This window comes from Nerophis lumbriciformis, linkage group LG25 (assembly GCF_033978685.3).
Source record: "Nerophis lumbriciformis linkage group LG25, RoL_Nlum_v2.1, whole genome shotgun sequence".
In the NCBI taxonomy this organism is placed as follows: domain Eukaryota; kingdom Metazoa; phylum Chordata; class Actinopteri; order Syngnathiformes; family Syngnathidae; genus Nerophis; species Nerophis lumbriciformis.
Window position 1 is genome coordinate 34,176,498 of NC_084572.2, and position 15,305 is coordinate 34,191,802.

At 37.5% G+C, this 15,305-nt stretch overlaps 1 protein-coding gene across 1 annotated transcript in view; it reads right to left on the reverse strand.

The window, feature by feature from the left end:
* Positions 1 to 664: 664 nt before the first annotated feature.
* mfng (MFNG O-fucosylpeptide 3-beta-N-acetylglucosaminyltransferase) overlaps positions 665 to 15,305 on the reverse strand; it is a 17,948-nt gene continuing 3,307 nt past the window's right edge. Inside the window, exons 2-8 of the mRNA XM_061984248.2 lie at positions 15,098 to 15,143; positions 11,882 to 11,984; positions 11,651 to 11,804; positions 7,658 to 7,743; positions 7,384 to 7,549; positions 7,219 to 7,304; positions 665 to 914 (exon numbers count right to left, since the gene is read on the reverse strand). Of these exons, the coding sequence (XP_061840232.1) occupies positions 863 to 914; positions 7,219 to 7,304; positions 7,384 to 7,549; positions 7,658 to 7,743; positions 11,651 to 11,804; positions 11,882 to 11,984; positions 15,098 to 15,143 (693 nt within the window). The 3' untranslated portion in view covers positions 665 to 862. The remainder of the gene's footprint in view (positions 915 to 7,218; positions 7,305 to 7,383; positions 7,550 to 7,657; positions 7,744 to 11,650; positions 11,805 to 11,881; positions 11,985 to 15,097; positions 15,144 to 15,305) is intronic.

The window sequence follows — 15,305 nt, forward strand, 5'->3', positions numbered from 1 at the left end:
TCATTTATCATAGTTTTTATTTATTTATCATAGGTTACATCTATTTTTGTATCATAGTTTCTATCTATTTATGATAGTTTTTATTCATTCATCATATTTATTTATATTAATTTGAATTTATTTATCATAATTTTCAATCTATTTATTTATCATAGTTTTTACTTAAGTATCATAGTTTTAATTTGATTATTATAGTTTTTATTGATTTATCATAGTTTTAATCTATTAATCATAGTTTCAAATTATTTATCATAGTATAAATCTATTTATTTATCGTAGTTGTTATTTATGTATCATAGTTTTAACTTATTTATTATAGTTTGTATTTATTTATCCTAGTTTTAATCTATTTATTTATCCTAGTTTTTATTTATTAATCATAGTTTTAATCTATTTATCATATTTTTAATCTATTTATTTATTTTAGTAATAATATTTATTATAGATGTAATCCTTTTTTTTTTAGCTTAGTAATAATTTAGTCATCATAGTTTAAATCTATTTATCATAGTTTAAATCATCATCGTAGTTTTAATCTACTTATTTATCATAATTGAACTCAATCTATTATAGTTTTGATCTTTTTAAGGATCAAAATATCGACTCTTGCGATACCAAGGATACCGTCCATGTATCTTCCAAATGTTTTCAATAAAAGTGGTCATTTATTTAGGTTTTTTATTTACTAACTTTATGTTGCTTTTTGTACCAAATATTACTAAATCCTTAACAAAAGTGGGAAAAAAGTTGTATATATATGTACAATTTTAATACCCACTTTGTAGTCAATCCCGACCGACGTCGCCAACCAAACCGTCCTTCCTGTCCCGTGACTTCTACTTCCTGTCCGGCGTTTGTTTCTTTAAGGACACCAGCTGGTCAGCGGGTGCAGCAGGCAGTGCAAAGTCTTGAACCTGCAGACCAAAAACACAGCGAGCTTCAAAATATCTGCCATTTGCAGTTGGAAGAAGTTTTCTACAGTGTGCACAGGTTTTTAAAAGGCGGGGTCTGTTGCTAGGTGACGTGTGACGTCATCGAGGAGCTCTGTCTGTTAGCATTAGCAGTTAGCACTGGCATCTGTTCACCGGATTGCGTCACCTCTGCGTAATAAAGAGATTTTAGTGTGCTTCCATGTCTGTCATATCTTCTTGTCAACAAACGGGGTATTGTTTGGATGGCAGGTTTGTCACGTTAATCATGGATTTGTTGTTCAATATTACCATGGAGTACGTGTGCGTGTGTTGTCTGCTGTGTCACAGTGTGATGGTGCCACTTCCGGTTTGATATCAAGTTCATTTTAGTGCGATACTGCTTGTTGCTTTTACTAGTAAAAAGATATTTCCTGGATTGAACTTGTTGACGGACCTTAAAAGTAATAATTACATTACTTGCTACTCGCAAAAGTAACGGCGTTGCTAACGCTAAGGTTTTTAGTTTGTTAAAAATTCAGAGACAATTGCAGCAACGTATTTTATTATTAATTGCATATTATTAATATTATTATTAATTATTATATTATATATTATTATTATTACACACATTATTATTATTATAATATATTATTGTTATTATATATATATATATATATATATATATATATATATATATATATATATATATATATATATATATATTATATTATTATTAATTAATTATTATTAATATTATTATTATAATATTATTAATTGCAGCAACGTATTTTAACGGTACATATTGTACATACTTTAGCATGCTAACATTAGCATTTTATGTTAAGTATGTAAGTATGTTTGTTTCGCCTTAAAATCGTGGATTTCGTTACATGGCGCCATCTTAGAAATGTTCTGCGTTAATGTGAGCATGCTAACATCAGCTCGCTAATGTTTTATGCTGCCATTTTTGCCAATTTCGCACTTTTTAACCCAATAATCTTGGATTTCATTGCTTGGCACCATCTTGAAAGCATGCTAGCCGTTCACAAGTTTCCATCCTGACATTGACATGCAGTCGTTATTATGCTAACGTTTGACGCTAGCATTTTTGTAAATGTTGTACTTCATAACCTAATAGTCATGAATTTAGCTACTTCGAGGCGCCATTTTCAAAGTATGCCAGCTCTTCACATTTTGACATGCCAACATTGACATACGAACATTACGATGCTAATGTTTTATTAGCATTAAAATTAGCATTTTAGCTAATGTTGTACTTTATAACCTAATAATCACGGATTTTGTATGCTAGCTGTTTACATGCTAACATTGACATGTTAACATTACTATTCTAGCATTTTAGCTACTTTTGTACTTCTTAACTTAATAATGACAGATTTAACTAACAAACCCTAACTACCCCTAACCCTAACATTAACCCTAACCCCAACCCCAACCCCAACCCTAGCCCTAACCCCAACCAACTCTGTTTCTTTATGCTTAAACCTAATCCTAACCCCACCCCCAACCCTAGCCCTAACCCTAACCAACTATTTTTTTATGCCTAACCCTAATCCTAATCATAACCGTAATCCTAACCCCAACCCCAACCCTAACGCTAACCCCAACCCTAGCCCTAACCCTAACCAACTCTCTTTCTTTATGCCTAACCCTAACCCCATCCCCAACCCTAGCCCTAACCCTAACCAACTCTTTTTCTTTATGCCTAACCCTGACCCTAATCATAATCCTAACCCTAACCCCAACCCCAACCCTAGCCCTAACCCTAACCCTAACCAACTCTTTTTCTTTGTGCCTAACCCTAACCCAAACCCTAACGTTAATCTTAACCCTAACCCTAACAGTAATCCCAACCCCAACCCTATCCCTAACAGTAATCCCAACCCCAACCCTAACCCTAACCCTAACCCTAACCCTAGCCCTAACCCTAACCAACTATTTTTCTTTATGCCTAACCCTAACCCAAACCCTAATGCTAATCTTAACCCTAACCCTAACAGTAATCCCAACCCCAACCCTAACCCAAAACCTAACCCTAATCTCAATCCTAACCCTAACAGTAATCCCAACCCAAACCCCAACCCTAACCCTAACCCTAACCCCAACCCCAACCCTAGCTCTAACCCTAACCAACTTTCTTTCTTTATGCCTAACCTTAACCCCATCCCCAACCCTAGCCCTAACCCTAACCAACTCTTTTTCTTTATGCCTAACCCTAACCCTAATCATAATCCTAACCCTAACCCCAACCCCAACCCTAGCCCTAACCCTAACCAACTCTTTTTCTTTGTGCCTAACCCAAACCCTAACGCTAATCTTAACCCTAACCCTAACAGTAATCCCAACCCCAACCCTAACCCTAACCCTAACAGTAATCCCAACCCCAACCCTAACCCTAGCCCTAACCCTAACCAACTCTCTTTCTTTATGCCTAACCCTAACCCCATCCCCAACCCTAGCCCTAACCCTAACCAACTATTTTTCTTTATGCCTAACCCTAACCCTAATCATAATCCTAACCCTAACCCCAACCCCAACCCTAGCCCTAACCCTAACCCTAACCAACTCTTTTTCTTTGTGCCTAACCCTAACCCAAACCCTAACGTTAATCTTAACCCTAACCCTAACAGTAATCCCAACCCCAACCCTATCCCTAACAGTAATCCCAACCCCAACCCTAACCCTAACCCTAACCCTAGCCCTAACCCTAACCAACTATTTTTCTTTATGCCTAACCCTAACCCAAACCCTAATGCTAATTTTAACCCTAACCCTAACAGTAATCCCAACCCCAACCCTAACCCAAAACCTAACCCTAATCTCAATCCTAACCCTAACAGTAATCCCAACCCAAACCCCAACCCTAACCCTAACCCTAACCCCAACCCCAACCCTAGCTCTAACCCTAACCAACTTTCTTTCTTTATGCCTAACCTTAACCCCATCCCCAATCCTAGCCCTAACCCTAACCAACTCTTTTTCTTTATGCCTAACCCTAACCCTAATCATAATCCTAACCCTAACCCCAACCCCAACCCTAGCCCTAACCCTAACCAACTCTTTTTCTTTGTGCCTAACCCAAACCCTAACGCTAATCTTAACCCTAACCCTAACAGTAATCCCAACCCCAACCCTAACCCTAACCCTAACAGTAATCCCAACCCCAACCCTAACCCTAGCCCTAACCCTAACCAACTCTCTTTCTTTATGCCTAACCCTAACCCCATCCCCAACCCTAGCCCTAACCCTAACCAACTCTTTTTCTTTATGCCTAACCCTAACCCTAATCATAATCCTAACCCTAACCCCAACCCCAACCCTAGCCCTAACCCTAACCCTAACCAACTCTTTTTCTTTGTGCCTAACCCTAACCCAAACCCTAACGTTAATCTTAACCCTAACCCTAACAGTAATCCCAACCCCAACCCTATCCCTAACAGTAATCCCAACCGCAACCCTAACCCTAACCCTAACCCTAGCCCTAACCCTAACCAACTATTTTTCTTTATGCCTAACCCTAACCCAAACCCTAATGCTAATTTTAACCCTAACCCTAACAGTAATCCCAACCCCAACCCTAACCCAAAACCTAACCCTAATCTCAATCCTAACCCTAACAGTAATCCCAACCCAAACCCCAACCCTAACCCTAACCCTAACCCCAACCCCAACCCTAGCTCTAACCCTAACCAACTTTCTTTCTTTATGCCTAACCTTAACCCCATCCCCAACCCTAGCCCTAACCCTAACCAACTCTTTTTCTTTATGCCTAACCCTAACCCTAATCATAATCCTAACCCTAACCCCAACCCCAACCCTAGCCCTAACCCTAACCAACCCTTTTTCTTTGTGCCTAACCCAAACCCTAACGCTAATCTTAACCCTAACCCTAACAGTAATCCCAACCCCAACCCTAACCCTAACCCTAACAGTAATCCCAACCCCAACCCTAACCCTAACCCCAACCCTAACCCTAATGCTAACCCTAACCCCAACCCCAACTCTAGCCCTAACCCTAACCAACTCTTTTTCTTGATCCCTAACCCTAACCCTAACCCTAACCCCCTAACCCTAACCCTAACCCTAACGCTAATGCTAACCCTAACCCTAGCCCTAACATCGACACGTTAACAGTACTATGCTAGCATTTTAGCTACTTTTGTACTTCTTAACCTAATAATCACGGATTTAACTAACTAATCCTAACTAACACTAACCCTAACCCCAACTCTAAACCAAACCCTAACCCTAACCCCAACCCTAGCCCTAACCCTAATCAACTCTTTGTCTTTATGCCTAACAATAACCCTAATCCTACCCTTAACCCTAACCCCAACCCTAACCCTAACCCTAACCTAATGCTAACCCCAACCCTAACCCTAACCCTAACCCCAACCCCAACCCTAGCTCTAACCCTAACCAACTTTCTTTCTTTATGCCTAACCTTAACCCCATCCCCAATCCTAGCCCTAACCCTAACCAACTCTTTTTCTTTATGCCTAACCCTAACCCTAATCATAATCCTAACCCTAACCCCAACCCCAACCCTAGCCCTAACCCTAACCAACTCTTTTTCTTTGTGCCTAACCCAAACCCTAACGCTAATCTTAACCCTAACCCTAACAGTAATCCCAACCCCAACCCTAACCCTAACCCTAACAGTAATCCCAACCCCAACCCTAACCCTAGCCCTAACCCTAACCAACTCTCTTTCTTTATGCCTAACCCTAACCCCATCCCCAACCCTAGCCCTAACCCTAACCAACTCTTTTTCTTTATGCCTAACCCTAACCCTAATCATAATCCTAACCCTAACCCCAACCCCAACCCTAGCCCTAACCCTAACCCTAACCAACTCTTTTTCTTTGTGCCTAACCCTAACCCAAACCCTAACGTTAATCTTAACCCTAACCCTAACAGTAATCCCAACCCCAACCCTATCCCTAACAGTAATCCCAACCCCAACCCTAACCCTAACCCTAACCCTAGCCCTAACCCTAACCAACTATTTTTCTTTATGCCTAACCCTAACCCAAACCCTAATGCTAATTTTAACCCTAACCCTAACAGTAATCCCAACCCCAACCCTAACCCAAAACCTAACCCTAATCTCAATCCTAACCCTAACAGTAATCCCAACCCAAACCCCAACCCTAACCCTAACCCTAACCCCAACCCCAACCCTAGCTCTAACCCTAACCAACTTTCTTTCTTTATGCCTAACCTTAACCCCATCCCCAACCCTAGCCCTAACCCTAACCAACTCTTTTTCTTTATGCCTAACCCTAACCCTAATCATAATCCTAACCCTAACCCCAACCCCAACCCTAGCCCTAACCCTAACCAACCCTTTTTCTTTGTGCCTAACCCAAACCCTAACGCTAATCTTAACCCTAACCCTAACAGTAATCCCAACCCCAACCCTAACCCTAACCCTAACAGTAATCCCAACCCCAACCCTAACCCTAACCCCAACCCTAACCCTAATGCTAACCCTAACCCCAACCCCAACTCTAGCCCTAACCCTAACCAACTCTTTTTCTTGATCCCTAACCCTAACCCTAACCCTAACCCCCTAACCCTAACCCTAACCCTAACGCTAATGCTAACCCTAACCCTAGCCCTAACATCGACACGTTAACAGTACTATGCTAGCATTTTAGCTACTTTTGTACTTCTTAACCTAATAATCACGGATTTAACTAACTAATCCTAACTAACACTAACCCTAACCCCAACTCTAAACCAAACCCTAACCCTAACCCCAACCCTAGCCCTAACCCTAATCAACTCTTTGTCTTTATGCCTAACAATAACCCTAATCCTACCCTTAACCCTAACCCCAACCCTAACCCTAACCCTAACCTAATGCTAACCCCAACCCCAACCCTAGCCCTAACCAACTCTTTTGTCTTTATGCTTAACCCTAACCCAAGCCCTAATCTTAACCCTAACCCTAACAGTAATCCCAACCCCAACCCCAACCTTAACCCCCTAAGCCTAACTCCAACCCTAACCCCAACCTCAACCCTAACCCCCTAACCCTAACTCCAACCCTAACCCCAACCCCAACCCTAGCCCTAACCAACTCTTTTTCTTTATGCCTAACCCTAACCCAAACCCTAATCTTAACCCTAACCCTAACAGTAATCCCAACCCCAACCCTAAACCCCTGACCCCCTAACTCCCTAACCCTAACCCTAACCCCAACCCTAACCCCAACCCTAACCCTAACGCTAACCCTAGGCGTTGTTTCATGCATTAGTGATTGGACCAAATGACCGACCTGGATGGATCTTCCTCTTTGGAGAATCTTCCCTTCAACTCCACGCTGTTCAACTTGTTCTCAAACATTCCGTAACTCAGCGTCACCTACGTAAAACGTCGTAAGCAGGAAGTCAGGTAAGAAATATCGTTCGGATGGTTAATTGCGAGAGTTCTAGTGTGGCACCTGGTGAGGAATGTCGGCGTGTTTGATGAGCAGCAAGTTCTCCAGGTGAGAGTGGAACAAGGGCGAGTGGACCATGGAGACTCCCAGCCGGTCCTCTACGATGAAGCCCACCGTGCAGTCGTCGGGGAGGCGGATCTTTGCTGACGTCTCTTGGAAGCGAGAGCCTCTAGTACACACACACACACACACACACACACACACACACACACACACACACACGTAAACAAAAACCTAAGTCTAGCATGTTCAAATGAGTCCAAGAAGGTGTGACTACCGAGCCCATGGAGACATCTTCTGGGCCAGTTGTCTGCTCAAACAGAACCCTGCTCCTCCTGTGGCGAACCAGAACTTCACTTCCCTCTGCACACACACACACACACACACACACACACACACACACACACACACACACACACACACACACACACACACACACACACACACACACACACACAGAGCTACGTATCATTATATATAATTGCGTGAATGCTGTAAATTTCCACATTTCCAGGAATTCTACATTTTTTCCAATTCGAAATGAATGGGCACATTTTTTTGTAGCTATTTTTGTAAGACTAATGTTAGCATGCTACCATTTTTGGCTAACTTTGCAGATATGCCTATGTAAACTTTTTAACGTATTTTTGTAATATGAACCTTAGTAAGGTTTATATTGTCAGTAAGTAATGTTCTTATTCTGCATTTTATGACGTAAGACTTAATAAAGAAATGAAAATATATATTTTTTTAATTATAATTATAATAAAAAGGACAAGCAGTAGAAAATGGATGGATATACATACACGTCAGAATAATAACATGCTATTTTACTATTTTGTAGGATTTTTTTTTCTTATTTAGCATTTTCTCCCATTAATAATGTAAGACTTAAGGAAATGTATACCTCTTTATACAATTATTAATTTTTTTCAATTATATTAGATTTTTTTTTTTTTACTTATTTAGCACTTTTTCCCCATTATTAGTGTAAGACTTAATAAGGAAATGTATACGTCTTTATACAATATTTTTTTCCAATTATATTCTGATGTATATATATTTTTATTATAATTATAATTAAAAAAAGTATAAAACTATATTTTCATTTCCTTATTAAGTATTACATCATTAATTGAAAACATGCAGAATAAGAACATTACTTACTTACAATATAAACCTTACTGAGGTTCGTTTTGCAAAAACACTTTAAAAAGTTAAGGAAATGAAAATAAAGTTTTACATATCTTTTTATTAGAATTTTAATAAAAATATATATACTTTAGAATAATAACATGCTATCTTACAATTTTGTAGGATTTATTTTTCTTATTTAGCATTTTCTCCCATTAATAATGTAAGACTTAATAAGGAAATGTATACCTCTTTTTCAATAATATTTATAATTAAAAATATATAATATAATACCATGATATTTTACTCTTTAGTATGATCTTTTTTGTACTTATTTAGCATGTTTTCCCCATTATTAGTGTAAGACTTAATAAGGAAAATGAAAATATAGTTTTGTATTTTTTTTAATTATAATTATAATACAAAATATATATACATCAGAATAATAACATGCTATTTTACTACTTTGTAGGATTTTTCAAAAATATTTTACTCTTTAGTATGATTTTTTTGTACTTATTTAGCATTTTTTCCCCATTATTAGTGTAAGACTTAATAAGGAAATGTATACGACTGTATACAATATTTTTTTCCAATTTGTAATAAAAAATATATAAAAATGTATAAGACGTTTTACTATTTTGTAGGATTTTTGTTGTACATTATATAGCATTTTTTTCCATTAATATTGTAATGACGTAAGACTTAATAAGGAAAATGAAAATATAGTTTTATATCTTTTTAAATTATAATTATAATAAAAAATATATATACATCAGAATAATAACATGCTATTTTACTAAAAAAATATATTAACATAAGACGTTTTATTATTTTGTAGGATTTTTTTTTCTTATTTAGCATTTTCTCCCATAAATAATGTAAGACTTAATAAAGAAATGTATATCTCTTTATACAATTATTAACTTTTTTCAATTATATTTGTAATAAAAAATAAATAATAATATATTACCATGATATTTTACTCTTTAGTATGATTTTTTGTACTTATTTAGCATTTTTCCCCCATTATTAGTGTAAGACTTAATAAGGAAATGTATATGTCTGTATACAATATTTTTTTCCAATTTGTAATAAAAAAAAAAAATATATATATATATAAGACGTTTTACTATTTTGTAGGATTTCTTTTTTCTTATTTAGCATTTTCTCCCATTAATAATGTAAGACTTAATAAGGAAATGTATACGTCTTTATACAATATTTTTTTTCCAATTATATTTGTAAAAAGAAAATATATTAACATAAGACGTTTTACTATTTTGTAGGATTTTTGTTGTACCTTATATAGCTTTTTTTTTTCCATTAATATTGTAATGACGTAAGAAAAATTAAGGAAAATGAAACCCGCGACCCCAAAGGGAATAAGCGGTAGAAAATGGATGGATGGATGGATGGAAAATATAGTTTTATATTTTTTTTAATTATAATTATAATAAAAAATATATATACATCAGAATAATAAATTATTAAGTAAGACTTAATAAGGAAATGTATACCTCTTTACACAATTATAAATTTTTTTCAATTATAATTGTAATAAAAAATATATAATAATATAATACCATGATATTTTACTCTGGTTTATGATTTTTTTGTATTTCTTTTTCTTTTTTTCCCCATTATTAGTGTAAGACTAATAAGGAAATGTATACGTCTTTATACAATATTTTTTTCCAATTTGTAATAAAAAATATAAAAATATATAAGACGTTTTACTATTTTGTAGAATTTTTGTTGTACTTTATATGGGGTTTTTTTTTTCCATTAATATTGTAATGACGTAAGACATAATAAGGAAATTCAATTATAGTTTAATTTATTTTAAATTATAATTATAATAAAAATATATATACATCAGAATAATGACCTACTCAGTGGCCTAGTGGTTAGAGTGTCCGCCCTGAGATCGGTAGGTTGTGGGTTCAAACCCCGGCCGAGTCATACCAAAGACTATAAAAATGGGACCCATTACCTCCCTGCTTGGCACTCAGTATCAAGGGTTGGAATTGGGGGTTAAATCACCAAAAATGATTCCCGGGCGCGGCCACCGCTGCTGCCCACTGCTCCCCTCACCTCCCAGGGGGTGATCAAGGGTGATGGGTCAAATGCAGAGAATAATTTCGCCACACCTAGTGTGTGTGTGACAATCATTGGTACTTTAACTTTAACTTTTTAACATGCTATTTTACTATTTTGTAGGATTTTTTTTTCTTATTTAGCATTTTCTCCCATAAATAATGTAAGACTTAATAAGGAAATGCATACCTCTTTACACAATTTTTTTCTCAATTATATTTGTAATAAAAAATATATAATAATATAATACCATGATATTTATATCTTTAGTATTTTTTGTACTTATTTAGCATTTTTTTCCCATAATTAGTGTAAGACTTAATAAGGTCATGTATACGTCTTTACACAATATTCTTTTCCAATTATATTTGTAAAAAAAAATATATATTAACATAAGACGTTTTATTATTTTGTAGGATTTTTTTTTCTTATTCAGCATTTTCTCCCATTAATAATGTATGACTTAATAAGGAAACGTATACCTCTTTATACAATTATTTAAAAAAATTCAATTATATTTTAAATAAAATATATATAATAATATATTACCATGATATTTTACTATTTAGTATGATTTTTTTGTACTTATTTAGCATTTTTTCCCCATAATTAGTGTAAGACTTAATAAGGAAATGTATACGTCATTATACAATATTTTTTTTACAATTTGTAATATATCGTTTTCCTATTTTGTAGGATTTTTGTTGTACTTTATATAGCATTTTTTCCCATTAATATTGTAATGACGTAAGACTTAATAAGGAAAATAAAAATATAGTTTCATATATTTTGTATTATAATTATAATAAAAAAAAAATATATATATATCAGAATAATAACATGCTATTTTATTATTTTGTAGGATTTTTTTTTTCTTATTTAGCATTTTCTCTCATTAATGATGTAAGACTTAATAAGGAAATGTATACCTCTTTATACAATTCTTAATTTTTTTCAATTATATTTGTAATAAAAAAATTATGTATGCTAACTTGAACTTTCCATTTCTACCGAAATGTGTTTTTCTAGTAATTACCGTGGTGTTGCCCTCCGAGAGTTCGTGCGCGGTGATGGGCTTGTCCAGGCTCGGCTTGCCCACGTAAACGTCACCCCGACGAGGGAAGGCGGCGAGCGCGGCGAGGAGAGCCTCGGCGTTGACGTAGTTGTCGTCGTCCACGTGACAGAACCACCTGGTGGTCACATTTCCTTTTTTCCGTTATTTTGGAACACTCGTGACCTTTCGAGCTTCTCCCCTCGCCGTCTTCACCTCTTGTCGGACGCCATAAAGGCGTCGTACTCGGCCGCCATCTTGCACGCCAGGGCCTGCTGGCTGTGGTCCGACTGGCAGCCGGTCAGCACCATGTGGAAATCTGTCACACACACGTCACATCTTGTTTGTCACGCAACTGTCAGACTGATGCAACTACTAATAATACATTTTAGTTGTAAAAAAGCACTTTACATTGAGCAAACAACCTCAAAGTGCTACAGTGTATTCAAAAATAATAAAAATAAATACAAATAAAAAGTAGAACTAGCACGCATATATCAACAAAAAGGCTTTTTTAAAAAGAAGGGTTTTTAAGCCTTTTTATGAAAGCATTCACAGTCTGTGGTGCCCTCAGGTGGTCAGGGAGAGCGTTCCACAGACTGGAAGCGGCGGAGCTCCTTGCGCCCTTCCTTCTTATTTGCTCCTGTCCTTTTTCCTTCCTTCCGTCCTTCTTCCTTCCTTCCATTCTTACTACCTTCTTATTTGCTTCCTTTCAACCGTCCTTGCTTTCTTACTTCATTCCTTCCTTATTTCATCCCTTCCTTGGTGCCTTCTGTTTTTTTCCTTGCTTCCTTCCTTCTTCTTTGCTTCATTTCTTCTTTCCTTTCTCCCTTTCTAGCTTGCCTTCCTTGCTTTTAATTTTCCTTGTTTCCTTTCTGCCTTCCTTCCCTGCTTCCTTCCCTTTTGCTTTGCTTTGTTCCTGTCTTCCTTGCTTCCTTTCTTTGTTTCTTGTTTCCTTCCTTCTTCCTTCATTTGTTCCTTCTTTGCTCCTTTTCAAATTCCTTTCTTCCTTCTTCCTTCCTTGCTTGTTTCCTTCCTTCCTTCCTTGCTTCCTCTCATCCTTCCTTGCTTCCTTCCGTCCTTACTTCTTTGCTTTCTTTCTTCCTTGTGCCCTTCCTTCTTCTTTGCTCCTGTCCTTTTTCCTTCCTTCTGTCCTTCTTCCTTCCTTCCATGCTTACTAGCTTCTTATTTGCTTCCTTTCAACCGTCCTTGCTTTCTTCCTTGCTTCCTTCCTGCTTCATTCCTTCCTTCTTTCATCCCTTCCTTGGTGCCTTCTGTTTTTTTCCTTGCTTCCTTCCTTCTTCTTTGCTTTGTTTCTTCTTTCCTTTCTCCCTTTCTGGCTTCCCTTCCTTGCTTTTAAATTTTCCTTGTTTCCTTTCTGCCTTCCTTCTCTGCTTCCTTCCCTTTTGCTTTGCTTCCTTCCTGTCTTCCTTGCTTCCTTTCTTTGTTTCTTGTTTCCTTCCTTCTTCCTTCATTTGTTCCTTCCTTGCTCCTTTTCATATTCCTTTCTTCCTTCTTCCTTCCTTGCTTCCTTCCTTCCTTGCTTCCTCTCGTCCGTCCTTCCTTGCTTCCTTACGTCCTTACTTCTTTGCTTTCTTTCTTCCTTGCGCCCTTCCTTCTTCTTTGCTCCTGTCCTTTTTCCTTCCTTCTGTCCTTCTTCCTTCCTTCCATGCTTACTAGCTTCTTATTTGCTTCCTTTCAACCGTCCTTGCTTTCTTCCTTGCTTCCTTCCTGCTTCATTTCTTCCTTCTTTCATCCCTTCCTTGGTGCCTTCTGTTTTTTTTCCTTGCTTCCTTCCTTCTTCTTTGCTTCCTTTCTTCTTTCCTTTCTCCCTTTCTAGCTTCCCTTCCTTGCTTTTAATTTTCCTTGTTTCCTTTCTGCCTTCCTTCCCTGCTTCCTTCCCTTTTGCTTTGCTTCCTTTCTTTGTTTCTTGTTTCCTTCCTTCTTCCTTCAATTGTTCCTTCCTTACTCATTTTCATTTTCCTTTCTTCCTTCTTCCTTCCTTGCTTGCTTCCTTCCTTCCTTGCTTCCTCTCGTCCTTCCTTGCTTCTTTCCGTCCTTACTTCTTTGCTTCCTTTCTTCCGTGCGCCCTTCCTTCTCCTTTGCTCCTGTCCTTTTTCCTTCCTTCTGTCCTTCTTCCTTCCTTCCATGCTTACTAGCTTCTTATTTGCTTCCTTTCAACCGTCCTTGCTTTCTTCCTTGCTTCCTTCCTGCTTCATTCCTTCCTTCTTTCATCCCTTCCTTGGTGCCTTCTGTTTTTTTTCCTTGCTTCCTTCCTTCTTCTTTGCTTCCTTTCTTCTTTCCTTTCTCCCTTTCTAGCTTCCCTTCCTTGCTTTTAATTTTCCTTGTTTCCTTTCTGCCTTCCTTCCCTGCTTCCTTCCCTTTTGCTTTGCTTCCTTCCTGTCTTCCTTTCTTTGTTTCTTGTTTCCTTCCTTCTTCCTTCATTTGTTCCTTCCTTGCTCCTTTTCAAATTCCTTTCTTCCTTCTTCCTTCCTTGCTTCCTTCCTTCCGTCCTTCCTTGCTTCCTCTCGTCCTTCCTTGCTTCCTTCCGTCCTTACTTCTTTGCTTCCTTTCTTCCTTGCGCCCTTCCTTCTTCTTTGCTCCTGTCCTTTTTCTTTCCTTCTGTCCTTCTTCCTTCCTTCCATGCTTACTAGCTTCTTATTTGCTGCCTTTCAACCGTCCTTGCTTTCTTCCTTGCTTCCTTCCTGCTTCATTCCTTCCTTCTTTCATCCCTTCCTTGGTGCCTTCTGTTTTCTTCCTTGCTTCCTTCCTTCTTCTTTGCTTCCTTTCTTCTTTCCTTCCTCCCTTTCTAGCTTGCCTTCCTTGCTTTTAAATTTCCTTGTTTCCTTTCTGCCTTCCTTCCCTGCTTCCTTCCCTTTTGCTTTGCTTCCTTCCTGTCTTCCTTGCTTTCTCTCTTTGTTTCTTGTTTCCTTTCTTCTCCCTTCATTTGTTAAAAGTTGTTCCTTCCTTGCTCCCTTTCTTAGTCCTTCCTTCCTTTCGTCCTTCTTCGATTTCTTTCCGCCTTCCTTCATTGCGTCCTTCCTTCCTTCCCTGTTTCCTTCCACGTCACACAGGTGTTTCCATCACATTCATAAATAAAATACTTGTCATATTTAAAAGTATATTTAGACGTTACAAATGTCACACAACATGTTGGAATTCATCTCTCACAAAATTGAACCGCAGTTCCCCAATGTTGGCAGCACTCGTGCGCGCTGCCACCACTAAACGCAATGATCTGTACTGATAATGTATATTCATATGATATAATAGGTATATTCACACAATAATACTTGTGTGTTGACTACTTTTCAATCCGTACTGCTATACAAGCTGCACACAGACTACTTTAAAGTGTCCCCGAGATTGTGTTCCGTCGTAAAAAAAATGCTGACTACGGTAGTCACTTTTGGATTGAGTTGTGTAACAAACCTTTAATCTTCGGGTGCTCGTCTTCTGTGTCTGTGAAAATGAAAGTCTGCGGGACAAAAGAAGAACACATGAAACCAGTGGTTGTAGACGACCACCATGTATTCCGCCAGGCGGCCTTTAATCGTTGCTAATTGCTCAAAAGGTCATAAAAGTCTCATGCGTGTCATTCCATCCTAAAATGTGCATATCTTGCAAATAAAATGTGTTT